The 27,892-nt window shown below is 44.6% G+C and overlaps 1 protein-coding gene across 5 annotated transcripts; it reads left to right on the top strand.

Annotated features, from left to right (window-relative positions):
* Positions 1–8,623: 8,623 nt before the first annotated feature.
* DTD2 (D-aminoacyl-tRNA deacylase 2) lies at positions 8,624–27,430 on the top strand. Of its 5 annotated transcripts, none has more exons than XM_084631466.1 (4): positions 8,624–10,177; positions 13,157–13,210; positions 17,066–17,135; positions 26,101–27,430. In XM_084631466.1, the coding sequence occupies exons 1-4, from the start codon at positions 10,109–10,111 to the stop codon at positions 26,424–26,426; spliced, it is 519 nt and encodes a 172-aa protein (XP_084487592.1). In that variant the 5' UTR covers positions 8,624–10,108; the 3' UTR covers positions 26,427–27,430. The 5 variants fall into 5 exon arrangements, with proteins under 5 accessions (XP_084487592.1, XP_084487591.1, XP_084487594.1 ...); XM_084631465.1 differs by having other exon boundaries at positions 8,625–10,219; positions 26,101–26,645; XM_084631469.1 differs by lacking the exon at positions 8,624–10,177 and adding an exon at positions 10,238–10,540 and having other exon boundaries at positions 26,101–26,643.
* The last annotated feature ends 462 nt before the right edge of the window (positions 27,431–27,892 follow it).

The raw sequence follows: 27,892 nt of genomic DNA, 5'->3' as shown, positions 1-27,892 counted from the left end.
TATATGCTCAGGGTTTAGCTGATCACCATATTTGGGGTCAGGAAGGAATTTTCCTCCAGGGCAGATTGGAAGAGGCCCTGGAGATTTTTCACCTTCCTCTGTAGCATGGGGCACGGGTCACTTGCTGGAGGATTCTCTGCTCCTTGAAGTCTTTAAACCACGATTTGTGGACTTCAATAGCTCAGACATAGGTGAGAGGCTTTTCGCAGGAGGGGGTGGGTGAGATTCTGTGGCCTGTTGTCAAGGTTCCTTCCCCACTTTGAACTCTAGGGTACAAATGTGAGGACCTGCATGAAAACCTCCTAAGCTTACTTTTACCAGCTTAGGTTAAACTTCCCCAAGGTACAAACTATTTTACCCTTTGCCCTTGGACTTCCACTGCCACCACCAAACTTTATCTGGGTTCCTGAGAAAACGTTGTTTGGAAACATCTTTCCCCCCAAAATCCTACCAACCCTTGCACCCCACTTCCTGGGGAAGGTTTGGTAAAAATCCTCACCAATTTGCATAGGTGACCACAGACCCAAACCCTTGGATCTTAGAACAATGAAAAAAGCATTCAGTTCTTGAAAAGAAACATTTTAATAGAAGAAACAGTAAAAAGAATCCCCTCTGTAAAATCAGGATGGTAAATACCTTACAGGGTAATTAGATTAAAAACATAGAGAATCCCTCTCGGCCAAATCTTAAGTTACAAAAAAGACACACATACAGGAATATTGATTCTATTCAGCACAGCTATTTTCTCAGCCATTTAAAGAAATCATAATCCAACACTTACCAAGCTAGATTACTTACTAAATTCTAAGACTCCATTACTGTTCTGTCCCCGGCAAAAGCATCACACAGACAGACCTAGACCCTTTGGTTTTTTCCCTCCTCCCAGCTTTTGAAAGTATCTTGTCTCCTCATTGGTCATTATGGTCAGGTGCCAGCAAGGTTACCTTTAGCTTCTTAACCCTTCACAGGTGAAAGGATTTTTCCTCTGGCCAGGAGGGATTTTAAAGGTGATTACCCTTCCCTTTATATTTATGACACCTGTGTTGTGCAGGAGGTCAGACTAGATTATCATAATGGTCCCTTCTGACCTTAGTATCTATGAAAACACACAGGTGAGTCAGACTAATTGCAAGATACATAGTTGTCAGTGTTCAGTCAAGGCTTAGGCGTCTTGGCATGTGCTGGCAGTTGGTTTGCCACCATTATCATAGGCACAAGATACCCACCCACCCTCAGCAATGGTCTTCTGAGTACTCACCCAGGAAGAAGCTGAGGTTATCTCAGAAGAGACCATCAACTTCCTCAGTGATTGGCTAGTCTTCATCTGCTTCCAGACAGCAAGTTTTACACAATAAGTTTGAATTGTGAAGAGCCATCCCTAAACCCTACTTTTGGATGCCAGCTTACTTTTTCTGTTATGCTGGAAGACTGGGCAAAACCTTATTGATGCTAGGGGGTGTAACACCTGTCCTTCATTCAGGATAAATGTAAAAAGCAATTGAGCTCCTTTATGGAATAGATAGCTGAAACAACTGGAGCCTCCACCCAAACTACAAATAAGGCTGGAGTAGGAGTTGAGCCATCCAGCCCAAGGGGTTTTCCAAGGTTCTGATAACTCCCGCCCTTTATGTTTTTTAATGGATACCATTGTGTGTGTGTGTGCACGCGCACTTGTGAAACAGAGAAAGAGAAGCACCATGGAAACAGAGGTGTAAAAGGCAGCAGAAAACCACAGACAGCCAGAAAAGGACTTGTAGCATGACCCTGTGAAAAAGTTAAGAGAGCTTCTGGGTAAAGCACTGGCAGGACAGAGGCTTGGAAATATGAGCAGAGAAACTGTCTCCAGTTATTAAGTCCTACTATGTACAGAGAAACAGAATTTTATGCACATTCTTTGTAAATAAACAGGAATGTGTCAAAGAAATACTTAATTCCATGTAACAGGGTTTACTACTCATTGCTGTGATGCCTGTTTGTGGCTGCCTCTGGGGATTAGCTCTTGACCAGTCTGACGCCCTCTCCTTTGGTTGCTTACCCTGTCTCTCCAACTCTTTCTGGGCTTGATTGCTTCCTCTTTGTAACTCAGAATGCTTCCTTTTTTTGCTTGGCCCTTCCCAGGATATCAAAATGCCACTGGATGATCTGTCTCCGGAAGTCTTCTGTTCCACTGCCCACACTGTGCCACTTCCCCAGCAACTGGTAGGGGAAATTGAGTCTGCCCACTACTCCAGGTTCCAGCTCAGCAACCCTATGACTAATAATCTTAGACCTGTTGCTGTTTCCTTAGGCTCTTTCTTACCTTCCTTTCACTGTTTTCTTGCCCACGCTGGGTTTAACCAATGGAATCTCCTGTGGCTACTTCACGTTTTCCTCAGGTTCTTGCCAGAATCTGTATTCTGGATCCCTCTCTAGGACATGGCTGTACTGTTTCTTCCTGCAGCTCCTTCTTACTCGCCACTTCCTGGTTTTATATCAACACAGCCTGTCTCTGCCCAGCTGGGCTTCATCATCAATTACAGCTTATCAGCCCTGGCTCTCCTCCATCTGCAGCCTGTCCTGGGGTTAACAGGTAGGGCCAATTCAGACCTTGTCAGGGTTGACTCTCCATCACTAATTTCTCCTCCTAACAGAAACAACCCTCAGGACCCCAACTTTTGGCTAACTACTTGGAATGAGGTGATGTGTGGGGGGCATGCAGGGTCATGTACCCCCACCAGATTTGTTGTTTGGCTACTACTGAGCATGCTCACATGGACAGATGGGTGCTGAAAGTTGTCTCCCATGGATTCCATCCAATTTCAGGCCTTAACCATCCTTCTCCATCTTCTGGGAACTTTCTCACAAAAACCAACCCAAAGCAGAAGTGGCTTCCTGGCTGTGACTCAGAGCTATAGAAGGGGTACCTCTGGATTTCCTAATATTTCCTTATCCTGAAGGAAAAAGGGGGTCTTGGCCTTTCCTAGAACTGAGAAGACTGAACAAATACATATGCAGTCTCAGACTCAGGATGATAACACTTGCCTCCATCATCCCTTCCCTTCAGGCACAACAATGGCTTGTGGCTCTCAGCCTTCAAGACACATACTTCCACATTGCCAACCAGCTGGCACACAGGAAGTACCAGCAATTCAGAGTAGTGCCCAATTATTACCAGTACAAGGTTCTACAATGTGCTCTTTCCATAGAACCAAGAGTCTTCATGAAATGCCTAGCTAGTTGTGGGATATCACATCTACCCATAACTAGATGATTGGTTGATCAAAGGCAGGTCTCTTAGGAAAGTTGTCATAGCTTTGAACTAGGTCCTTCTTCTATTCAAACCTCCCTTCTAGCCTCCCCTTGACTGTTCTCTACACCACCTCACTCTCAAGATAGTCATCTTAGTCACCATATGTTAACCGTAAGTAAGTGAACTACAAGCTCTCATGGCTGACCCCCATACCCAATATTCCACACAGACAAGGTTGTGTCAAAACCTCATTCAAAATTTATTCTCAAAATTGTGTCATTTTAATTTGACTCAATCTATTATTTTACCCATTTTCTTTCCAAAACATCATTTCTTTTCAGGGAAAAAGAAACTCCACACCTTGGACATTATATTATCTTGATAGGACAAAGCCTTTCCGACAGATGCCCTGTCTTTTTGTTGCTATCTCTGGTGTTTTTAAAGGTTTTTAAAGGTCAAGGTCATCTCCTCTGAAAGAATTTCTAAATGGATTACGAAGTGTATTTCCATCTGCTATCACATGGCTATTACACATCTTCCTACAAACATTAACATTGTACTGAAGCACAGGCTGCCTTCTCTGCATGCTTTAGAAACATCTCCAGAGCTGAGATTTCCAAGGCAGCTACATTGAGTAATCCCTTGCTTTTGTTAAACACTATGCCCTCAACCTGGCCACAACATCAAAAGTCAAATTTGGTCGGGCACTCTTTCAGTCACCTTTTTAGTTAGTGGCAGCCTTCCATATGGAGCACTGCTTATCAGTCTTCTAGAGAAGGACCCAAAGACGATATCTCAAAGAACCACAGTTACTAAAAGGTAAATAACCATTCTCTATATGGCCACAGTTTGTTAAACTAGGTGTGACACTGCATCCCATATTCTTCACAGTGATATTATTGTGATATGATTAAGATATAATTATCATGGATGTTATGCAGGATAAGTCATGTAAGGTGTCCTTGGAAAAGTAATCATTTGCTGAATATGATTATTCTATTTGTATGCACGTATCATTTTTGTGTCTGAAATTGTGAACCTTGACTATGTAACTGTATTTCAAATGGAGTTATACCTGGGTAATGCCTACTGGACACGATGCTTTCAGTCTAGATCAGAGGTGGGCAAACTATGGCCCACGGGCCACATCCGGCCTGTGGGACCCTCTTGCCCGGCCCCTGTGAGGCTAGCCTCGGCCCTTGCCTCGATGTTCCCTCTCCCCCGCAGTCTCAGCTCACTGCGCCACCAGCGCAATGCTCTGGGCGGTGGGGCTGCAAGCTCCTGGGGCAGCACAGCTGCAGAGCCCGGCCTGACCCGGTGCTCTGTGCTGCGCGGTGGCATGGCTGGCTCCAGCCAGGCAGCGTGGCTGCAGCGCCATGAACCACGGGTGCTCCAGGCAGCGTGGTAAGGGGGCAGGGGGGTTGAGTAGAAGGCAGGGGAATTTGGGGTGGTGGTCAGGAGGCGGGGGTGTGAATAGGGTCGGGGCGGTCAGAGGGCAGGGAATGGAGGGGTTGAATGGGGGCAGGGGTCCTGGGGGGGCAGTCAGGAAGGAGGGGGGGGGGTTGGATGGGGCAGCAGTTGGCAGTCAGGAGCAAGGGTTCCAGGGGCAGTCAGGGGACAAGGAGAAGGGGTGGTTGGATGGGGCAGAGGTGCCAGGGGGGCTGTCAGGAAGGGGGGGGGTTGGATGGGGCAGCAGCAGGCAGTCAAGGGCAGGGGTTCTGGGGGCGGTCAGGGAGAAGGGGTGGTTGGATTGGGCAGAGGTCCCAGGGGGCAGTCAGGAGTGAGAGGAGGGGTTGGATGGGGCAGCAGGGGGCAGTCAGGGGTGGGGGTTCCGGGGGCAGTCAGTGGATAGGGAGAAGGGTGGATGAGGCAGGAGTCCTGGGGGAGGCCGTCAGGGGGTGAGAAACAGAGGGGTGGGGACTAGGCCACGCCTGGCTGTTTGGGGAGGTATAGCCTCCCCTAACCTGCCCTCCATACAATTTCCAAAACCCGATGCGGCCCTCAAAAAGTTTGCCTGCCCCTGTCCAGATAGTGGGTGGGGAAGGGCCTATTCAGGGCAATTAGCCATTAGGAATAAACAATAGGCCTTAGGAGAAGCTTATCTCCCACCTGGTGAGCATTCCTGTGAATGCTACAGAAAGTCTGCTAGTAATGGCTGCTATGACTCTACAAGGACATGTAATGAGACCACATGTCTCTAGACTCCATCTTGGGATGTCAGTATTTTTCCACAGACTGGTCTGAGAACCAAGCTTTGGAACAAAGGGTTCCCGCCCTATGCAAAAGCTATAAGGCAGGGAGTGACATCGCCTGAGGTTCTTCACTTCCCACCCAAGAAGACTCCTGGAAACACCTGAGGAACAAAGACAATTGGGGGAAGTGCTGGACACAGGCTAAATGAAACACCTGGGGATTCCAAGCTGTAAAGCAAGTGCAGCTTGCCCCTTACAAATCTGCAGCCTGCTTGTATTATCTCCAAGTGTGAGAATCTGCTACGCCTATCCAGTCTATATACTGTATTTGGCTTAGTTTGCTTTTTTTGTTTATATGCTATGTAATCTGCTTTGATCTGTTTGCTATCACTTATAATCTTTTGTAGTTAAACTTGTTTTTGCTTTATCTAAATCGTGATTTAGAGTGAAGTGTACGGGAATCTTAGCTCAGGGGCAAAAGGCTACTGTATATTCCTCTCCACATTGAGGGAGGAGACTAATTTTATTTTTTTACGCTGTACAGTTCCCTGTGCAGCGCAAGACTGTATAATTTTGGGTTTATACTCCAGAGGGGGTGCACGCCTGGGGAGCTGCCTTAACTGTAGCCTTTCTATGCAGGGACTGGTCAGAGAGCCTGCATGTAACTGCAGTGAAGTATCCCCATACCTGTATGTAAATGTATGCTGGTGAAAGTGCAGGCTGGAGGGCTTTGCAGCTTGTCATAGCAGTATAGTGTGAGAGGGTGGGCCAGGGGGCTCAGTGGTACCCCAGTTCCAGGTGGCACCCCGGGGGGAACCTGTCACACTAGGTAGGTGTGCAGTTGTGCCTACTTCATTCATGTATTCTCAGCTGTGTGTATGCAAAGCCTGAATTGCATGCACAGATGGCTAGATAGAGATCTACTTTCAGGCAGCGTGTGCACAAAATAAGCATGCATATGAGCTCAAGAACTAATCATTACCACTAATTATTATTGTTTATAATATTAGCTCAAATTTGTCCCTGGTGTAACTCCACTGAAGTCACTGACCCATTATTGTCATATCCTCTTATTAGTCAAACTCTGTTGATGCTAAAGAGTTAAATGAGTATACTAAGAGGCTCAAGCAAAGTGAGTAGAGAACCAATCATAGGATATTAAAGGCTGTGAGCTACTCCATGAAAAAGTAATTAAATAAAAATAGCGTGTTTAAGTCTCAAATGAGATAAACCCTTCCTTTGGGAACCTGTGTACTTAAAATCATTTAAAGACTCAACTAAATTTCCCTTGCAAAGAGTGGTTAACACCACCACCACAATCTCCTTTTCTCAGATAAGATTTGAATATAAAAATCAGAAATGAACCAGAAATTTCTTTTGCACGCTAGTTACAGTTATCAAATTGATCTAAACACTCCAAATCTCTGCTGGAGAAGCTGTTGGCAGACAGGACACTATCCCCTCAAATTTTCTGGGACTGCTCTCAAATCCAAAATCACTTGTCTACATACACAATAACCTACAAAATGCCTCTAATGCAATATCTGATGAAAATCTAATTTACTTTATAGTGAGAAATACCCTTCAGATTGCTAAAGAATTACATCTATTAAAAAGTTAACAAATTGCTAAGAAATGTGTCACCATTTTATGGCTCCCAAAAAGATGTGACCAGACAAGATAAAAGAAATATAAGACTCAGAACAAATTACTACCCGAATCTGATAATCCCAGGGTAAATTCATAGAAAGATGAGCTGTAGCAGATTTATATGAAATCTGCAGCTCGCTAAAAAACAAAACCAAAAACAGGCCAACACAATGAAATCCAAATGAATATACTAACACAAAATAAATCTGTCTTTCAAAGGAAATACAACACAGCCACACCAACTCTGGAAATCTCTACTCATGAATAATAATACCACACCAAACTCTATATATATATTGGCTCACCTGCATACCTACTTGCAACTTGTTTCCAAATGAATGTATTGTATTAAATACCAGCTTGATTGACTATTACCAAGGCAATAAATGGACTGTTATCCCTTTATTACATCCTGTTTACACGACATGTCTATGTATTCTGTGTAACAATCCCTTTAAATTACGAATAAATTATTGTAAAGAAAAGGACTTTATTGGATATCTACTTAATCAGGTTCTACTTAATGAGTAAAGGGACACAGCTTCCCAGTAAATTAACAGAAGATATTTTATTTAAACACAGCTGATTCTTAACAAAGCCCTACAGCTAAAGGAGTGAACACTTCATTCATCCTTCCTCTGCTTAATACAAACACCAACTGCCTTGACTGATTTCCCTCTCATTCACAGAAGGTTGCTTTTGCAGAATGCCATTGCTGCAAGATGTCCCTATGTAAAAGAGACTGATATCTTTTAAATAATAGGAAAGTGAATCCACCCCAAGGCTGTATTGTAGCCATTAGTTAGTGTATACTGGCCCTTGACATGTGATAGATACATAACCTTGGCCCATATCACGTGACTGGGGCCAGGTAATAAAGATCTGTCCCTTGTAAGCACTCATGCAGGTTACAAATTTATTACACAGTGTTGTAATTATTCTGGGGAAAATGAAGCCAATAAAAGTCCTGATCCTGGAATGAGCTCTGCATAGGTGGACCTCTGTGCCCACACTGAGCCCCACTGACTTTTCTGGGGCTCCATCTACTCAGAGAGTTACTTTTGGGAGGGAATTCAAGGGAGGATTGGGGCCCAAGTGCTTTGGATCTGATACAGATCAGAACTTGGACAGTCCCACTTTAAGGGTCTGAGGAATGCAGAACCGCTCTGTTATTTTAGGGACTGTCCTGTGACTATTAGGATAGGTGGGAACCTGGCAGAGACCTAGAAATTATTAGAATGCTTCCAAATTTTCCTGGAAGCAAGTGGAAACATGTGAAAATTGTATACATTTTTAATTTGTTGATCTTAATTCTTTCCCATACTTTGTATCTAACATCACTTCCTTTAAAAAAACAAACAAACCAGGAGTACTTGTGGCATACAGACTAACACAGCTGCTACTCTGAAACCTATCACTTCCTTTTGTTCCTTTCCACTCACTGCATGCTGTCAGCAGCTGCAACCTTAAAAAGGAATGTTCTAACCAAATGAAACACAATCAATCATGGACAATGTTTATTGGAAATCAGAGCAGACATACGTAATATTTAGTTGAGTAATTACTTGTCTCCCTTCTCCTCACAGAAATTAACCAGCATGCTATTCTCTAGCATATACTATTTTCCCACTGAAGGACAATATTAAGTGAGCATATTTTCCATTCCTTATCATTTAAAAGGCAGCTCTTACATGGCTTCAATTTTAGGGCTATGCTATATACATATTGGTCATATTAGTACTAATGGAACTTAATTATATGCCTGGAGGCAACAACATACATAAATACATTCTCTGGGAAAAATATCAGTTTTCACCTTTATTTGGATTGAACAGAATAATTTATTACAGGTGAACTTAATTCTACGTAGCAGAAAAAAAAAGATGTCTAAGACTCACAAATCTACTTCTTCACTCCTGACCTGTCTCCTTCAACCCAAATTAAAATCTCAGCCTTACTGACATTTCCTTGTGGATGTCCAGCCATCAGCTTAAGCTCAACAGCCTGATCCCTGGTGATGGGACTGCAGCTGTCAGCCCTGAGGCTGCAAAGCTCCAACTGTTCCCTTTATCCCCACCTCCAGGATGCACAGTCCGCCTTCTGCATGAGCTTCAGCCACCCAGGACTGGCAGCCAGAGCTCTTTAAAAAAAAAAAAAAAACACACACACAGCTGGTGCCTCTGGGCATACTCCCACCCCTCCCTTGGGAGGCATGCCCAGTAGGTTGAGAAGCCGATTTAAAACATTTTAGTGATAATTAGCTGCACTCAGCACACAGATCCTTTTTGTTGGTGTGGCAGGGTGATGAGTGGCTTTTTTTCTACATCTTCTAGGTGGCAACCCTAAGGATGGGGGCTAGGAAACTCAAGCCAGGAACCAGGAGAGAGGAGGGCCACACCCACCTGCTAGGGAAGGAGATTAGGTAGTCAAATATCAGGGGGTAGTCGTGTTAGTCTGTATCTACAAAAACAACAAGTCCGGTGGCACCTTAAAGGCTAACTGATTTATTTAAGCATAAGCTTTCGTGGATAAAAACCTCACTTCAGATGCATCTGAAGAAGTGATGTTTTTAACCCATCATGCATCCGATGAAGTGAGCTGTAGCTCACGAAGGCTTATGCTCAAATAAATTTTTTCACTTCTCCATGCATCCCCCCCCAAACAAAATAAAGCCACGGTTCCCGGGAGAAATTTCACACAAACTGTCGAGCCCTGGCTGGCGAGGCCGGTCCTGGATCAGCTCCCCAGCTCCCCGCTTCCACGAACTGCGCCACGCTGCAGCCACCCAGCACCTGCGGCTCGACCCTAGGGCCCCGTCCCAGCCGGCTACTCCGGCCTCTGGGCGGGGCCCGAACGAGGCTCTTCGCTCCGCACCCCCCGCAGCTGGGAGAGGAGCGGGGCGGAGCTGCCCGCGGCACTGGCCGATGCCCCCACGCCCTCCCGGGTCAGCGCCGGTTCCGGGCGCGGCTGCGGGGCGGTGCCTGCCTTTGCCTGGCCTAGCCCGCGCTGCCCAGTCGCCCCGCCGGCGCTGCCAGCCATGGCCGCCTCCAGTGCGCCGCCCCGCGCACGGGCTCTTCTGCAGCAGTGTTTGGCCTCCCGGCTGCAGGTGAAGCCCGCCGAGCCGGGCTCCGGGGCCGAGTGGGTGGAGGTAACGTGCGCAGCGGCCGGGCCATCGCGCCTCTCCTTCCGGGCTGCCGCGGCAGGGACAGCGCCTCTCTCCGGGCTGAGCCCGCTCGGCGCTTCCGCGCTGTTTGCCCCCAGCCCTGCTGCGCGGGGAGCGGCGCGCAGCGCAGCGTGTTTCCGAGGGAAGCCACGCGCCTGCCCGGCCTGGCTCTGCTCCTTGGGGAGCAGTGTAACGTGGGCCGCTGCGTAGGAATGTGCGACTGACGGTGTCCTGAGCATGCTCAGTTCATCTGCTGAAGCCACTGCCCTGACACCCGTAGGATTCTGCTGACTGCTTTTGACAGAGGTTAAAAAGTGGCAAAGGGGGCGGGGCGGAGCAGGGGTTGGAAATTTACGGGGCGGGGGGGGGTGTCAAGCAGCTGGAGGCATTAGCAGTAGGAGGGGGGCTAAAGGGAAAATCAGGGATGGGGAGGAGGAGGCGGCAGAGTTAAGCCCAGGAGTGAGGCGCTGGCAGAGGGTGTCAGAGGGCAAAACCGGGCACAGGGGGTAACAGTTACCCCAGTGGCACTGAGACACCAGTGCTTTGCAAAATAGTTTGTTGGGGGCGGGGGGCGAGAGGCTTTTTTATTTGAACAAAGTGGCTTTTTTGTATGGACAGACGAACTGAGCATGCCCAGTAACATGTGCTGAACCCCCTGCCTTTCACCCTGCCCTTACTAGCCGTAAAAATCTGCTGACTGCTATTTACAGGGGTTAAAAAGTGGCAAAGGGGGCAAATCGGAGAAGGGGGGTGCCCAGGGTCAGAGCAGGGGGTGGAAATTGACTGGTGCGGGGGGTCAAGCAGCTGGAGACAGGATTAGGAGAGGGGCTAAAGGGCAAAATCAGGGCTGGGGGGAGGAGCAGGAGTTAAGCTGGTGGTGAGGCGCTGGCAGAGGGTGACAGAGGGCGAAACCCAGCCCAGGCAGGGGCACAGGGGGTAACAGTTACCCCAGTGGGACTGAGACACCAGTGCTTTGCCAAAATGGTGGGGGGCAAAGGGGCTTTTTTATTTCCCCTCTCACAGACAGCACCTCTCAGCATCGGCTTCCCAGAGCTGCGTCCTTAAAGGCACAGGCATTCCAATGCCTCGTCAATGCATCTCCTCTTTGTCTGATCTAACCTACTGAGGCTATGTCGACACTACAATTTTCAAAGCGGTCACGGGTGCCAGTGCTCCTGGTAATCCACCTCAACGAGGAGATTAGCTCCCAGCACTGGGAGCCAAGCCTGACCACACTAGCGCTTTAAAGCGTTCAAACTTGCGCTCGGGGGTGATTTTTCACACCCCTGAGCCAGCAAGTTAGAGCGCTTTAACTTGCCAGTGTAGATAATCTCTGAGACCTAATTCAGTGAAACATTTTATATATATTCCCTTAGAAACAAAGAATCCCTTATCACTGTATCTGAATGCATAGAGTCTCTAAGCAGTTTCCCAAGTTGTTTTATCTGCTGCTGGGATTCCCTGAATTTTTAATTCTAATTTTTTCTTCTCATTTTGAGAGCAGATGTTTATTCTGTTGGATCATCTGACTTCCATTCTAACTGAATTTCTGGCCTATTGTCAAAACTTTGTTTTGAGTCAGTCTACCAGTGGTGTAAATATTGGTGGTCAGACCAATCCTCCTCCTAATCTAGTATCCTGTCTTGTGACAGTGGCCAATGCCAGGTGCTTCTAAGGGAATGATCAGACCAGGCAATGACTCATTGAACTATCCCATTGTCCACTCCCAGCATCTGGCAGTCAAAGGATGGTTTCAGGACATGCAGAGCATGGGCCTGCATCCCTGATTATTGTGATGAAGTGGGAATGTTTTTCATGTTTCCTCTGAATATTGTAGGGGTACCTCAGTTTCCCCTTGGGGCAGTTGCTATAGACCTAACTCCCTCCCCTTTCTGCAGCTCCATCTATGCATTATATGCAACATATGCAAGGGCTGTCATGCAAGAGGCCTACAGGCCTGTATCCTGTAAGACTTGGCTTGAGCTAAAGCATTGACGTATGCTAGGCTGTGGCACTTGACACAAATAATGGACACAAATGACTTTCAGATAATTGTGAAAGTACTGCAAGACTCTGCGGTGATATGTGTTATTGTCAGTGAGCACTTTTGCTAGATTAACTCAGGTGTACCGGTCCCAATCATTTTGTAGCCTCTTAGACAAGATTGCTGAAACACAAAGTCCAAAAAGGTGTGGCATAGGCACTTAGACAAAAAAAGAGAGGTAGAAGTGCTCACATGTTTAAAAGACATATAAATTTAAAGACAGAGTTAAAAGTAAATTCATGTTCTATACCCGCCCCTGAATCCACCCGCTACCAGTTCTTGTTGCTTTAGAATAATTTTACAACTGCTTTTAAAATGTTTCTCTCCCCTTGCAAAAGAACCACATAAATAACAGAGAAAATAAGGCCCTCACACTGCAATGTGATGTGTGCAGGCTGACCCCTGCACTCATGTAGAGCACCATTGAAATTGTTGGGGCTCTGTGGGTGCAGAAATCCGCCTGCATGAATCATATTACAGAATCAGCATCTGAGTACAAGGAAAACAGCAAAATTGGCTAGGCACAAAATAAATTAACATAAATATTTTTTCCTTATCATTCCATTATAGTAATCTTAGGGATTTGTTGTAACAAGAATAGATAAAGTTTCAGAGGGAAATATGATTGTTGACTGTGTCCTTTTACATATTCAGAAAAGAGGGATAAACTACAATATGTTGTGATTTAAACCTTTCCAAGAATGTTATGCTGTTTAAATAAATCTCTTATTTCAAGTTTTAAATTATTTAACCTAAATCTGTGAAAGAGCAACATCCAGTAGAGGAATTTGCATGAGGAATTGTACTATATAAACTAGCAGGTCCCTTCCAGCCATAAAGTGTATTTTCAGTGATCACTGCTCTTTTATCTTCCCTAGGCATTTCACTGGTATTTCAAGATGAGGCAAAAGCCAGTCACTCCACAGCAAAAAGTATGGAAAGAGCTGAATCCCTTAGCATAACATTTCTTTAGAGGGCAGTAATGAATTTCTGCCTTTGTGTTTCTTACTATAATGTTACCACTTACATGCTCTCCAACACAAAAATAAAAAAAACGAAGACCCAGTAAATTATTACTAACACAAAATTTATGTTCTCAATAGTTTTAAATATTCTGTCATGATATTGGTCTCTGTGTTTAACAATCTGAGAGTGTTTTTACAAAACTGTGATGTGATTGAATATTATGTTAATGTCCGGAGGTATAGGACATTACTAAATTAGCCATTACTGTGATTATCACATTTCAAATGAAAATTAATTCATATTTAAACTGAAAGTGACTTATTTGCATGTTTGACAGGACAAAAGCTTTGGTTATTTTCTGCCTTGAAATTAAGTAATCAAATCCATTAGGTATGAATTGTTTCTGCTGCTTATTTTCATTTCAGAGCATCTTTGAATACACAGTGTCACCATTCATACCTGTCCATGGCTTGTTCTCCATTAAGCCCAGCCTGGTCATGTCCCAGCATATAATGTCCCGGCGTCTAGTGAGTGGTTGGCCTCTAGGTCAAACTCACCTTGGTTATTTTTACATTATTTTCTTTGCTATCCTACCATCTGTTTGGCTTCTGCAGTGTGCCTAACATTGTAATCTTTTTGATTGTAGTCAGTCCTATACCCTGATTTCACACCCTACTCTCTAACTTCATTTGTCTTAAAATCATTCCACTTTAGAACTGCTTCTTTCAAAGCACTGTCATCTCTGTTGTGTCCCTAGTCTTCTGATGTCTATTTCATGTAATGCAGCTGCTTCCAGACCATGGAGTAGTACTGTTAGTATACCAGTTTGATAAATTTTCACTCTGGTACCAAATATAATGCTTTCATCAGTCCATAAGTTCATTAGTTCCTGTGCAGCACTTGTGAGTATGGCACATCTCTTTTTAATCTCATCCTTCATGGAACCACCAACACTGATCAAGATTCCTAGGTACATATAAGATTCTGTTTGTTCCATGACTCCACTGCTGCTGCATTTAAACACTCATTCCCTTGTCCCTTTTCCAAGATGCAACCACTTTGTCGTCTTGGCATTTATTGTAAGGCCAAGTTGATTACACCAGTTTTCCAATGTAGCAAAGAGTATCATCGTTAATTCAAATGTGTCTGCCAGTTGTTGTCCTCTGTATAGGTTAAGGAGTTTAAATAGATTGTCCAATCTCATGTCTTCCAATTCGGGTAATAGTCCTAATGTCCAGTTTAAGAACATGATGACAAGTGACAGTGATTTCATGCCCCTTTTTCTTACACCAAATTTTTACTTAAACCAGTTGCTTAATTTTCCACACTGCAGGAGTCTTCATACATAGCTATTGTAATTGTAGTGATCTCATCTGGAACTTGATGTGATTTTGCTACTTTCCATAATGCTTCCCTCCAAACCGAATCATATGCCTTCATGCACTCAATGAAAACAGCAAACTCTTTAATCCCCTTTCTGACTTTTTCCCGTCAACTATTGGAGCATGGATAACTGATCAATGCAACATTGGCCTGTTCCTTGCCTACTACTTACCCTTTATCTGTTGAAAATTACTTTCATCATGATTCTTCCCAATACTGACAATAAGCTTGCACCTCTATAATTATTTGGATTGTTAGGATCTCCTCTCTTTAAGATTGTTACTATTACCTTTAGCTAGTCATCTGCCATCTCCTGTTGCTCCCACAACTAGTAACGTTTTCTTCCTAATTTTGTGATAGCACTTGTCCTGCCAACTTTTACCAACTCAGATGTTATATTGTCTACTCCTATTTTTAACTGTTTCACTGTTGTTTCTATATCTTCTTCTGATGGTAATTCAGTGCTGATATCCGTTCTGCCTTACCAGCTGCCTTGTTCATCTAGCACATTTAGAATGCTTGCAGCTGAATGATCTGCAGTGCTTAGCACTTTATCAAAATGCTCCTTCCATACGTCCGGCATGACTTGAGTATTTTTTGTCAGTCCACCAGTAGCTTATTTTACTGCTTGCATGTTGAGCTGATGTTTCCATGCAACTTACCCTTTTTGTCTATTGTTTTCATATCTTGTTTTCTTGATGCCTCCTCGAGTTATTGAGCCTCTTCTTTCCAAAACTATTTCTTATCCAGTCTTTGTGATTTCTTCACCCCTTTGCATAAAGCTTTTACCTCTGCTTTTCCAGTAGTCTCGGCTTGGTTACACTTTTCCTGTAATTTTCTTGTTTCATTGCTTGTTCAGCTTTTCCTTGTTTGCTTATGCCTTCCAGCAGTAGTTCTGCTGTATTTTGCATTGCTTTCTTGTATATTTCACATCTGGTCTGCAGTGACATTTCTTCATCATTACAAATTAACATTCTGAAACATCCTCCAACCATCACCTTGTATGCTTCCCTCAGAGAGCTACCCTTTAATTTGTCAAGATCAAATTTGGCTCCAGTTGCACCCATCTTTTTCTTGGACTTTAACTTAATCTTAACTTTTGTCATTAGTAACTCATGATCATTGCCACACTCAGCACTTCTATAGAATCTAACCTCCAACAATGTTTGACTATGCCTTTTACTGATAATAATGTGATCAAATCTGGTTTTTGATTTGACCATCTGGTGAGTTCCATGTTTTCGGAAACGATTGTGCATGTCTTTGTGAGGAAGCAAAGTACAATCAATAATTAGACTGTGCATTTCATAGCAAGTTCTTAATCTTTCCCCATTATCATTTCCTGTCTTCATGCCATGTGGTCCAGCACTGTTCATTTGCTTACCATGTCTGCTACCAGCTTTTGCATTCAGATCTCCCATAATCAAAGAAATCTCATCTAGATTGTTGTCTAGCTGCTGATAAAACACATCCTCTTCTTCTTCGTTTGCTGTTTCTGTTGGTGCATAACAGCGGATCACAATTATGCATAGTTTATTGTAGTAGTAAATCTTATTATGACAATCCGCTCAGACATTGTTTCCAGCTGTTGAAGTAACTATTCTCTTGTTCACTGCTGTAGCAACGCCATCTCTATGATTAATTTGCCCACTTGAGTGTCCAGAATAAAGGAAAGTGTAGTTTCCAACTCTCAGCTTTCCTGTGCCCAGCCAATGTGTCTCCCATATGGCAGCAAGGGAAGCTTGTAACTTCCTTAACTCCTCCACTATGAGCTCAGTCTGGTCTGGAGTCAATAGAGTTCTAATGTTCCGGCTCACAATATGTGTAATATATCTAGCTGTTATCCAGAATCCATGACCCACTTCCATTTGTTAGGTCTGGGTTGAAATCTGTTTAGTTTGGTTTGCTGTTCTGTTTCTATAACAAGTGAGTTTCAGGTATAATGGCTTGTTAGGCCAGCCCACCGTATCCAGTTCATAGGAATGTCTTGTCATAGCCTTCTAGGAACAGATATCAGTAGTTCCACCCTAATTTACTTGCATTCCAAGGCGAACGATCTTGGACTGCTCAGTTTTGAAATCAGGGGTTTCCCGTCTCCTAGACAGACTTGCTTGAAGAGGCTCTGAAATTAAATGAGTTTTCCATCACCCAAATACTCTTGTTTCACAACATCTTATTCCGTAACCCCTTCTGGGTTTCCCCCATTCACCATGCAGTGGACTTGTTTCTGTGCCATTGGATCCCAGCATGAGGAAGAATTCTATATCTGCTTTTAATTTTAGCCTGTGTATTAATATATTGTAAATTGCAATTAAATTTGGGTTAATGTACAGATAATGGATTGTCTTAATTATATTAGTAAGTACCATACAGATATATAAACATATACACAATACTTTTCTTCTTCTTTTTTTTTTTGTGTGTGCAATCTTTCGTAGATCCAAAGAGGACTGGTTATCTACATATGCTTCTTCAAAGGAGCCAGTGAGGAACTAATTCCAAAAATGGGTATGTTTTATTATTGGTATTCTTACAATAAGGGATAAGCAAAAAACAATGGGCTTGTTTATCCAGCAGCTAAATGCATGAAGAAGCTACAGAATCAGGCCCAGTTTGAGGTCTGACTGGAGAGAGCAATAAGAACAATATCTTTCAAAAGAAACTTTGTAAATGAGAACCTGTAAATTGCAAAATTTACTCCACACTGAAATTATTCGGAGCTGGTAATTTTATTCTGAGTTCTACCTTGTATCTCCCCAGTCATGAGTCTCCATTGCTGTCCTCCTTTCAGTGACTGTTTTGGCAGTAGCTCTGTATAGAAACTCTGTATAGAAGGCCATCAAGCTTGATGACATCAAGCTCCCTGCCTGTGAGCTGAGTTTTTCTTCCTCAGTCCATTTGACAGGTGTCTGCATCTCATCTTGTGCCCATGCACTAGTGGTGGACCCTGTTGGAAGAGTGGGTATATTCAATGTAAACTGATTTTAGTCTGGTTAATAACTGTAATGGGGTTCTCTCACTGTGAAGGTGCCTTCTGGCTGCTCAGGAGATTAGCTTTGTTCAGAACTGATACCCTCTTCATTATTTTCTCTGACCACGGTCCCTTTTGTTCTCTGGGACTCGCTGTGCTCCCTCTTTGTGACTTGGCCTTCTGCCCAGGTCATTATATGCGTTTCCCCTTCAGGGCGTATCAAAGTGTCTCAGGATTGACTGTCAGGCTAATTCAGGACTATCCTCTAATTCAGACTGTCCTCTAATTCAGGACTATGCCAGTGGCAGGTAGGGGAACCAGGACCCACCCACTACTGTGTTCCAGTACAAGGACCTTCTGATCAGTAACCACAGTCTGCTTATTGCCAGACCCCATTACTATTTCCTGTGCTCCTTCCTATATTCTCTTCCAGCTCTGGCCCCGCAAGGTTACTAGTGGAGCACCCTCTTCTCCCTGTGGCTATTTCACGTCTTTCAGGTTCTTGCCGGAGTGCCTAAGGGTACGTCTACAGTATGAAATTATTTCAAAATTATTCTATTCGAATTTTCGGAAACGATTTTATACATTTGGTCTTTTGTGTCCCCATTAAAGCGCGTGAATTCGGCGGAGTGCGTCCACAGTACCGAGGCTAGCATTGAATGTCGGAGCAGTGCACTGTGGGTAGCTATCCCACAGTTCCCGCCGCCCATTGGAATTCTGGGTTAAGCTCCCAGTGCATGATGTGGCAAAAACATTCTCGCGGGTGTTTCTGGGTGTGTGTCGTCAGTCGCTCCTCCCTTCATGAAAGCTATGACAGAAAATCGTTTCAGGCCTTTTTGGCGTGCAGACGCCATACTGCTTTCAGCAGACCGTGCACCGCTGCTCTCCTGCTCTCGTCTTCCTATGTAATCTCTAGTATCTACTCTTTTTCTTCCTCATCAAACACTTCTGCTGCCAACTCTGCTCAGCCATCGTGAACTGAGCAGCACAGCTTCCGCCGCCAAGTCTGCTCTCCTGCTCTTGCCGCGCTACCGAGCTTCTCCATGTTGTTTGTCCTGAGCTCCCGCCTCCGTGAAAGCTACAGAAGACAACCATTTCCTGCCTTTTTGCAGCTATCATGAACCGAACAGCACCTCTTCCGCTGCCACTCTGTTCTCCTATGTTTCGCGCTCTTTTTCCAGGATTACCCATGCAGGCGCCATAGCCATGGAGCCCGCTCAGATCTCCACTGCAGTTTTGACCATTGTAAATACCTCGCGCATTATCCAGCAGTATGTGCAGTATCCACAAAACCGGCCGAGGAAGCAACGACAGCGCAATTACTATACTGATGAGGACATGGACACAGACATTCCTAGAAGCACGGCATGTGGCGATTGGGAGATCATGGTGGCATTGGGCCAGGTTCATGCTGTGGAAAGCCAATTCTGGGCCCAGGAAACAAGCTTAGACTGGTAGGACCGCATAGTGTTGCAGGTATGGGATGATTCCCAGTGGCTGAGAAACTTTCGTATGCGTAGGGCCACTTCCATGGAACTTTGTGACTTGCTGTCCCCTGCCCCGAAGCGCAAGGACACAAAAATGAGAGTAGCCCTCACAGTTGAGAAGCGAGTGGCCATAGACCTGTGGAAGCTTGCACAGCTACCGGTCAGTTGGGAATCATGAGTGGGCAAATCTACTGTGGGGGCTGCTGTGATGCAAGTAGCCAACGCAATCATTGACCATCTGCTATCAAGGGTAGTGACTTTGGGAAATGTGCAGACCATTGTGGATGGCTTTAATGTGCTGGGGTTCCCTAACTGCGGCGGGGCGAAAGACGGAATGCTTATCCCTATCTTGGCCCCGGAACACCGGGACGGCCAGTACATAGACAGCAAGGGATACGTTTCCATGGTGCTGCAAGGACTGGTGGATCACAAGGGACGTTTCACCGACATCGATGTGGGGTGGCCAGGAAAGGTACATGATGCTCGCATCTTCAGAAACTCTGGTCTGTTTGAACAGCTGCAGGAACGGACTTACTTCCCAGACCAGAAAATTACTGTTGGGGATGTTGAAATACCTATAGTTATCCTTGGGGACCCAGCCTACCCCTTAATGCCATGGCTCATGAAGCCGTACACAGGCACTCTGGACAGTAGTCAGGAGCAGTTGAACTGTAGGCTGAGCAAGTGCAGAATGGTGGTAGAATGTGCGTTTGGACGTTTGAAAGCGCGCCGGTGCAGTTTACTGACTCGGTTAGATCTCAGCACAACCAATATTCCAATTGCTGCTTGTTGTGTGCTCCACAATATCTGTGAGAGTAAAGGGGAGACTTTTATGGCGGTGTGGGAGGTTGAGACAACTCGCCTGGTGGCCAGTTTCACACAGCCAGACGACAGGGCGATTAGAAGAGTGCAGCAGGGCGCACTACACATCAGAGAAGCTTTGAAAGCCAGTTTCATGACTGGCCAGGGTACGGTGTGACAGTTGTGTGTGTTTCTCTTAAAGTTACCTGCCCCCTAGATATATGAAAGGAAATAAAGTCACAATTGTTTAAAAACCATTCTTTGTTATTTGTTCCACAAAACATTGAGAGAAATCAGAAGCTAGATGGGGGGGGGGGGTATTGGGTTAGGAGGGCGGAGGAGGAGGGAAGGAGAAGTCCAGAAACCAAATCAAAATTTCAGCTATGCCAGCTTTCTGCTGCTTGTGCAATCCTCTGGGGTTGACTATGTGGGTCCCTGTAGCATTCCCCCTGCCCGGTGTTCTTGGGCATTTGGGTGAGGAAGCTATGGAACCTGGGGAGGAGAGAGGGCGGTTATACAGGGGCTGCAGCAGCAGTCTGTGGTCTTGCTGCCTTTCCCGCATTAGATCCACCATACAGCGGAGCATGTCAGTTTGCTCCCCCATGAGCTTGACCATAGCATCCTGTCTGCTCTCATCACACGTGTCCCTCCTCTCTTCATATTCCTGTAACGCTTTACGCGACTCCGCAATTGTTTGCCTCCACACATTCAGCTGGGCCCTCTCATTGTGGGAGGATTGCATGAGCTCGGCGAACATGTCGTCCCGAGTTCGTTTTTTCCACCTTCTAATCTGGACCAGCTTCTGGGATGGAGTAGATAGGGGCCATGTTGAAACATTTGCACCTGCTGCAGGAGGAATCATAGAATATCAGGGTTGGAAGGGACCCCAGAAGGTCATCTAGTCCAACCCCCTGCTCAAAGCAGGACCAATCCCCAATTAAATCATCCCAGCCAGGGCTTTGTCAAGCCTGACCTTAAAAACCTCTAAGGAAGGAGATTCTACCACCTCCCTAGGTAACGCATTCCAGTGTTTCACCACCCTCTTAGTGAAAAAGTTTTTCCTAATATCCAATCTAAACCTCCCCCACTGCAACTTGAGACCATTACTCCTCGTTCTGTCATCTGCTACCATTGAGAACAGTCTAGAGCCATCCTCTTTGGAACCCCCTTTCAGGTAGTTGAAAGCAGCTATCAAATCCCCCCTCATTCTTCTCTTCTGCAGGCTAAACAATCCCAGCTCCCTCAGCCTCTCCTCATAAATCATGTGTTCCAGACCCCTAATCATTTTTGTTGCCCTTCGCTGGACTCTCTCCAATTTATCCACATCCTTCTTGTAGTGTGGGGCCCAAAACTGGACACAGTACTCCAGATGAGGCCTCACCAATGTCGAATAGAGGGGAACGATCACGTCCCTCGATCTGCTCGCTATGCCCCTACTTATACATCCCAAAATGCCATTGGCCTTCTTGGCAACAAGGGCACACTGCTGACTCATATCCAGCTTCTCGTCCACTGTCACCCCTAGGTCCTTTTCCGCAGAACTGCTGCCTAGCCATTTGGTCCCTAGTCTGTAGCTGTCCCTAATCTGTAGTCTGTAGGAGAAAAAGGGAGGGTAGTATTTTAAAAGATACATTTTAGAGAACAAAGGGGACACTGTTTCTCAGTGAAACAGGCAATTCATAGTACACAGCACATGTTCTTTCTGTACAAGGTCGCATTTTGCCTCTTATACTGAAGTGCCTGCCACTTTGGTGTGAGTAAGCCATCACATGCAGCCGGGCAACAGAACTCAGCTTGCAGGCAGCCATGGTAAGCCCTAGGGGCACACAGGTTCTGTGTCTTCCGCATTCATTTCAATGCTTTCAAACTGCTGGGCCCCCTTTCCCATAGCAAGCAATGCCTGGTGGGTTTGCCATATAAAAGGAGGACCTGCGGGCTCTCTGGGATGATCGCTTCACACAATACCCTCCCCCCTCCCCCCCAACGCATGGCTCCGTTGAGGCTCTGAGCAGGGATGAGCCCTTTAAACTAAATACGAACAGCCCAGCGCAGCTGGGTTTCCCCCTACCCCCCACCACGTGGCTCTGATCAAGCTCTCACTCACCAGAAGTGCCTTCTCCAGGGTCATGATCCGGGAGCCTGCCTTGGGAGTGGGCGGAAGCTATTGGCTCCAGCATTAAGAATAGTTCCTGGCTAGGGGGAAAAACGGATTCCACACTTGCCGCCTGTGCACTGTCTTCCTCCTCCTCCTTTTGTCCTCCAAAAACTCATCCTCCTCGCTCCATGCTACTCCCCCCTTGCAGGTGTCCATGGACAGTGGTGGGGTAGTGGTGGCGTCACCCCCCATAATTGCATGAAGCTCAAGGTAGAAGCAGCATGTATGGGATTGTGACCCAGAGTGCCCGTTCGCCTCCCTGGCCTTTTGGTACGCTTGCCTGAGCTCCTTGATTTTTGTACAACACTGCTCTGTGTCCCTGGAGTAGCCTCTTTCCGTCATGGTCCTGGAGACTTTAGCGTACGTATTTGCTTTTCTTTTTTTGGAACATTGTTCTGCCATAACAGATTCGTCTCCCCAACATGCGATGAGATCCAGTACCTCCCGTTTGGACCATGCTGGAGCTCATCTGCGAATCTGGGACTGCATGGTCTCTTGTGATGGTGGACTCTGCATGGTCGCCTGTGCTGGTGGACTGTGCTAATGGTCACCTCTGCTGATGGTGACCAAACAAGAAATTCAAAAGTTCCCGGGGCTTTTACTGTCTACTTGGGTAGTGCATCGGAGTTGAGCGTGTTGTCCAGAGCGGTTGAAAGGGAGCATTCTGGGATAGCTCTCGGAGGCCAATAACGTCGAATTGCGTCCACGGTACCTGTAACCCAGAACTGTAATCTCGATTTTAGCGCTACTCCACTTGCCGAGGTGGAGTACAGAAATCGGATTAAAGAGCCCTTTAAATCGAAAAAAATGGTTTGGTCATGTGGACGGAATCAGTTTTATTTTGAAGTAACTCGGCTAATTCCGAAATAACCGCGTACTGTAGACCAGGCCTAAGCACACCTCCCTCCTCCCAGGTAGTGACTGCAGACTACTTCCCCTGCAGCCTCCTTTTGTTCTCAGCCTGCTGGTTTTGTACCAGCCCAGCATACACTTGTTCACCTGAGCTTCATCTTCTAAGGGCTTGGCTATCTACCCTAATTCTTCCCCAGGGGGAGCCTGTTAGGTTAATTAACCCTTTCCCTGCTACCTTAACCTTTTCAGGTGAGGTGTGGAATGAATACCCCATCACAATAACATGCTAGCAAATCTAATACATTATGATCATATGGTTCCTTGTGTGACATATTACTTATATGGATGTTAAGGGAATGACTTGGATCCAAGATGGAGTTGAACATCTAGGGAAAATAACCTTTCAAATGACACATGGCATGACCTTCAGTTCCTAATAAATTAGGAGTATTTTAATACCAACCTGACTGTATATTCAGGATATTGAAAATGATGATGCACCGTGAGCCAGCAGAAGGAGTTGGGTAGAATTATTTCCTTCCCTTTTCTTATCAGAAATATTAGGTATATAGTTGACAGCATAAGTCTTAATATTTGCCTTAGGATGGAGATGCTAGGAATAAGGTCAGTTGGTAATGGTGTTTTTTCCTCTGTCACCATCCTATTCATCCTTTATTTTCTGTTTCATTTCTTCACTTTCCCTGTTTTTAGAAGTAGGGATGGGATTACCCATGCATTACAATTATCTCTTTGCTTAGGAGCATTTTTTGCACAATGGTGATATACGAGCAGTTTGCCAAAAGTGTGTGGTCACAGAATATTTCAAGCTATTTGCTAATGCTAGCAGAAAGATCCCACTGTGCAAAAGCACAGATGCAGAATTGCTGAAGAGGAATTCTGTGGAATTATCTCTCTTAGGTCCTGGGTTCTGTGTGGGAGGGCATGAAGTTTCTGTGATCCTAAACTAAGTTTAAATCTTTGTGTGTGTTAAAACAATATAACACAAAAGAAATGTTGTGCTTGTGAAAATTCCATGGGGCTATCACTGGAGAACAAAATACTTTTTCATAGCAAAACTGATACATCCAGGGCAGCAGCAGCAGTACAAGTTTCCCCATACTGCCCACTAACATAATCTGACAGTGATTTAAGGAATGGCTCATTCTTTGTGAGCCATTCAATCCTTGTCCTTATTGGGACTCCAGTGACCCGACAGGTTATTTTTAGGGCCCTATCAAATTCACAGTCCATTTTGGTCAGTTTCACGATTTTAAAAATCGTAAATTTCATTATTTCAGCTATTTAAATCTGAAATTTTGCGCTATTGTAATTGTAGGGGTCCTGACCCAAAAAAGAGTTGTGGGGGGGTCACAAGGTTATTGTAGTGGTGGTTGCTGTACTGCTACCCTTACTTCTGCGCTGCTGCTGGCAGCAGTGCTGCCTTCAGAGCTGGGCAGCTGGAGAGCAGCGGCTGCTAGTCAGGAGCCCAGCTCTGAAGGCAGAGCCACCGCCAGCAGCAGCGCAGAAGTAACGATGGCATGGTATGGTATTGCCACCCTTACTTTGCGCTGCTATGTGAAGAGCTGGGTCTTCAGTTAGCAAGCCACTGCTCTCTGGCCGCCCAGCTCTGAAGGCAGCACAGAAGTAAGGGTAAATACTGCAACCTCCCCACCCCAAAATAACTTTGCAACCCCCCTGCAACTCCCTTTTGGGTCAGGACCCCCAATTTGAGAAACCCTGGTCTTCCCCATGTAGGCACAGTGTCTGTTTTATTAATTATGCAATTTTTCTAGTAGTACATTTTCCTTATGTGAATTTTAAAGTTATTTAAAAGACTATCTGGTTTCTGGATCATAATCCCACCTGTACCTCATTCAAACATCAGCCCTCAGAGAAATTTACATGGGTTTGGAGAAGGATGATATGGGTTTCCCATCCTTGTATCCCATGTGTGGGGTGGGGGAGAGCAGGGAGAAAAGAAATGAGGGGATGATCTGTTCTATAATAAGCATACTGTGGAAAAAGGGGTATAAGGTAAATGGAATTCTGATCGCCTGTTTGTATATATCATGGGTCAAGGATGAACTCTACTTTTGGCCTCTCCCACAGTCTCTTTGTGGGCACCTGTTTCAAATGACAGACCTACAACTACGCTTCTCTCAGAATGGAGTCCCACATTCACCTCACTTCAGATGGGATTGACTATTCTGCACTACCCCCTGTTTACGAGCCATATTACCTCAGCAGGCCCAAGAGGGTTTGGCTCAGACTGTTGACTTCTCTCTGGAAGTTTGTGACTAGTGTGAAATTACACTGACTCAGGACAGCTACTTCAAAACAAGTATTATTTATTGGTCCAGGGTATATACCAGAGAGAAAAGGATTAAAAATAACAAAAGCCTGCACATGTATTCTCTTACCTGTACTTAGCCTTTCTTTGCCATTTTAAGTAGGCCCCACTTAACCCAGGCAACCCTAATACTGGGGCTTGGTGAGATAAGCAGAAGTCTCTGACAGGCTGACTCCCGAATCAGTGTCCCTTAGGCTGTCTTTTATTCATTTCAAAGTTCCTTTGTTCAAGAGTTCCTGCCTGAGGATCTCGTGAGATTTCCATCAGGGCTCCTGAACCTGGTTAAACTGGTTTATGCACTTCTTCACCAGAGGGGGTCAGAGGTTGTCTCCCCATAGTAGATTCAGTGTATTGGCCATTTGAACACCAGGCAAAGCCATGTTCCTGGAGTCCTGGTGAAAGCTGGAGTTGGAATTAACTGTCAGGGTTCCATAGAGTTAGCCACGGCACAATAACCATCAAGTCCACAGATGTATTAATAAATCAAGTTAATACAGATATCTCCTATGTTCTTCACAATATACAAAATCTTTCTTCAGTATGGAAAGTACTAATCTGTGGTTAATATAAACTGTATGGAGATATAATATTTGCCTGGTATGCATTGATTGATTAATCAGCTTTTTTTCACCTTAGAATATAAATTTCTCTTCACAGCTCTGCTATGTAATTTGATTATTAAAGTTCAAATATAGACATTGTAATGAACCATTTTAAAATGTTTTATTTGAATACGTTCTCTTAGCCATCCTGACTGAAGTATTTGTTAATATATTGCTTTTCACAGTTATAGTAGGTTTAAGGTTAATTTTAGACACACAGTACATTTTTTAATATGTATTTTTTTTGTTTTGCAGTTAATACACTGTTGAATGTTAAATTAAGTGAAACTGAAAGTGGAAAGTATGTTTCTCTTCTGGATTTACCAGGCAACTTATTAATAATACCCCAAGCTACGCTGGGTGGTAGACTGAAGGGAAGAAATATGCAGTATCATTCCAACATTGAAAAAGAAAAAGGGATGGAGCTTTATTCCCATTTTGTAACATTGTGTGAAAAAGAACTGGCTGCTAATACGAAATGTGCTGAAGCAGGTGTTGTTGTTAAGTATGGCACATATGGAAACAGACAGGTGTTAAAACTGGATACAAATGGACCTTTCACTCATATGGTTGAATTTTGAAAGATCAAGTTTATGTATAGTATTCTCCAACAACTGTAGAATTTCTCATTTATAAGTGATAATGTGCTTACATTGATTGGAATGTGAAGAAACAGAAATGTTATTTCAGTAAATTTACACAAGTGTTGTTCAGCCCATGTAATACATTGGTTATTAAAAATGAGTCTAACATTCTCATGTGTCTGACCCATCTGTGTATCTGAAATATTTTGTTGTTAATGATTACTTAAGATTCATTGTAGTAAAAATGTGTAAAGCAGAAGTTCTTTTTAAATATATTTAAGATGAGAATAATACATATTTTTATTGCTTTAAAAAAACATGAAGAAAGGTTTAAGTTCATTCGGAAGTAGATTAAAAAAATTTTGGAAAGGGGGAGCCTGTACAGAAGGGATCAATTCCCCGGGTTCAATTCTCCATTCCTCTATTGATGTAGGCAAGTCACTTAGCCTTTCTGTTCCTCAGTTCCCCATCTGTAAAATAGTAATAATAGTACTTCCCTATTTCACAGAGATGTTGTCTGAATAGGATTATTAAAGATTGTGACGCATTCAGACACTATAATAATGGGGACCTGTCATAAATATAAAGGGAAGGGTAACCACCTTTCTGTATACAGTGCTATAAAATCCCTCCTGGCCGGAGACAAAGTCCTTTTACTTGTAAAGAGTTAAGAAGCTCAGGTAACCTGGCTGGCACCTGACCCAAAATGACCAATGAGGGGACAAGATGCTTTCAAATCTGGCGGGGGGAAAAGGCTTTTGTTGGTCTGTGTGACATCTTTGCTGGAATAGATCAAGGATGCAAGCCCTCCAACTCCTGTAAAGTTAGTAAGTAATCTAGCTAGAAAATGTGTTAGGTTTTCTTTGGTTCGGCTTGTAAATTCGCTGTGCTGGAGGGAATGTGTATTCCTGTTTTTGTGTCTTTTTGTAACTTAAGGTTTTGCCTAGAGCGATTCTCTGTTTTAAATCTGACTGCCTGTAAGATTATCTTCCATTCTGATCTTACAGAGTTGTTCTCTTATCCTTTTTTTGTTCTTCTAATAAAGTTCTGTTTTTTAAGAATCTGATTGGGTTTCTAGCATCCTAAGAAACCCAAGCTGGTCTGTGCTCAACTTGTTTATTCTCAAGCCTCCCTAGGAAAGGGGGTGTAAGGGCTTGGGGGGATATTTTGGGGAAATAGGAACTCCAAGTGGTCCTTTCCCTGATTGTTTGTTAAATCACTTGGTGGTGGCAGTGTTTACTTAATTCAAGGACAAAGACTTTGTGTCTAGGGGAAGTTTTAACCTAAGATGGTAGAAATAAGCTTAGGGGGTCTTTCATGTGGGTCCCCACATCTGTACCCTAGAGTTCAGAGTGGGGAAGGAACCTTGACAGGGCCATATTAGATCACTAGAATGCACACTCAAACCTCACAACCAGAATGTTGCAGGGAAGATGTCTTCTGTGGTGGCACTAGGACCTATG

This window comes from Lepidochelys olivacea, assembly GCF_965140295.1.
Source record: "Lepidochelys olivacea isolate rLepOli2 genome assembly, chromosome: 6".
Classification (NCBI taxonomy): domain Eukaryota; kingdom Metazoa; phylum Chordata; order Testudines; family Cheloniidae; genus Lepidochelys; species Lepidochelys olivacea.
The sequence above is the reverse complement of the archived record's forward strand: the minus strand, read 5'-3'. Positions and strand labels throughout refer to the sequence as shown.

Excerpts from the sequence above, each read along its gene's own strand:
- DTD2 (XM_084631465.1), top strand. The coding sequence starts at position 10,109 with ATGGCCGCCTCCAGTGCGCCGCCCCGCGCACGGGCTCTTCTGCAGCAG. Across the intron at positions 13,211-17,065 it reads CAGTCACTCCACAGCAAAAA|ATCCAAAGAGGACTGGTTAT; the intron begins GTATGGAAAGAG and ends AATCTTTCGTAG. Across the intron at positions 17,136-26,100 it reads GGAACTAATTCCAAAAATGG|TTAATACACTGTTGAATGTT; the intron begins GTATGTTTTATT and ends TTTGTTTTGCAG.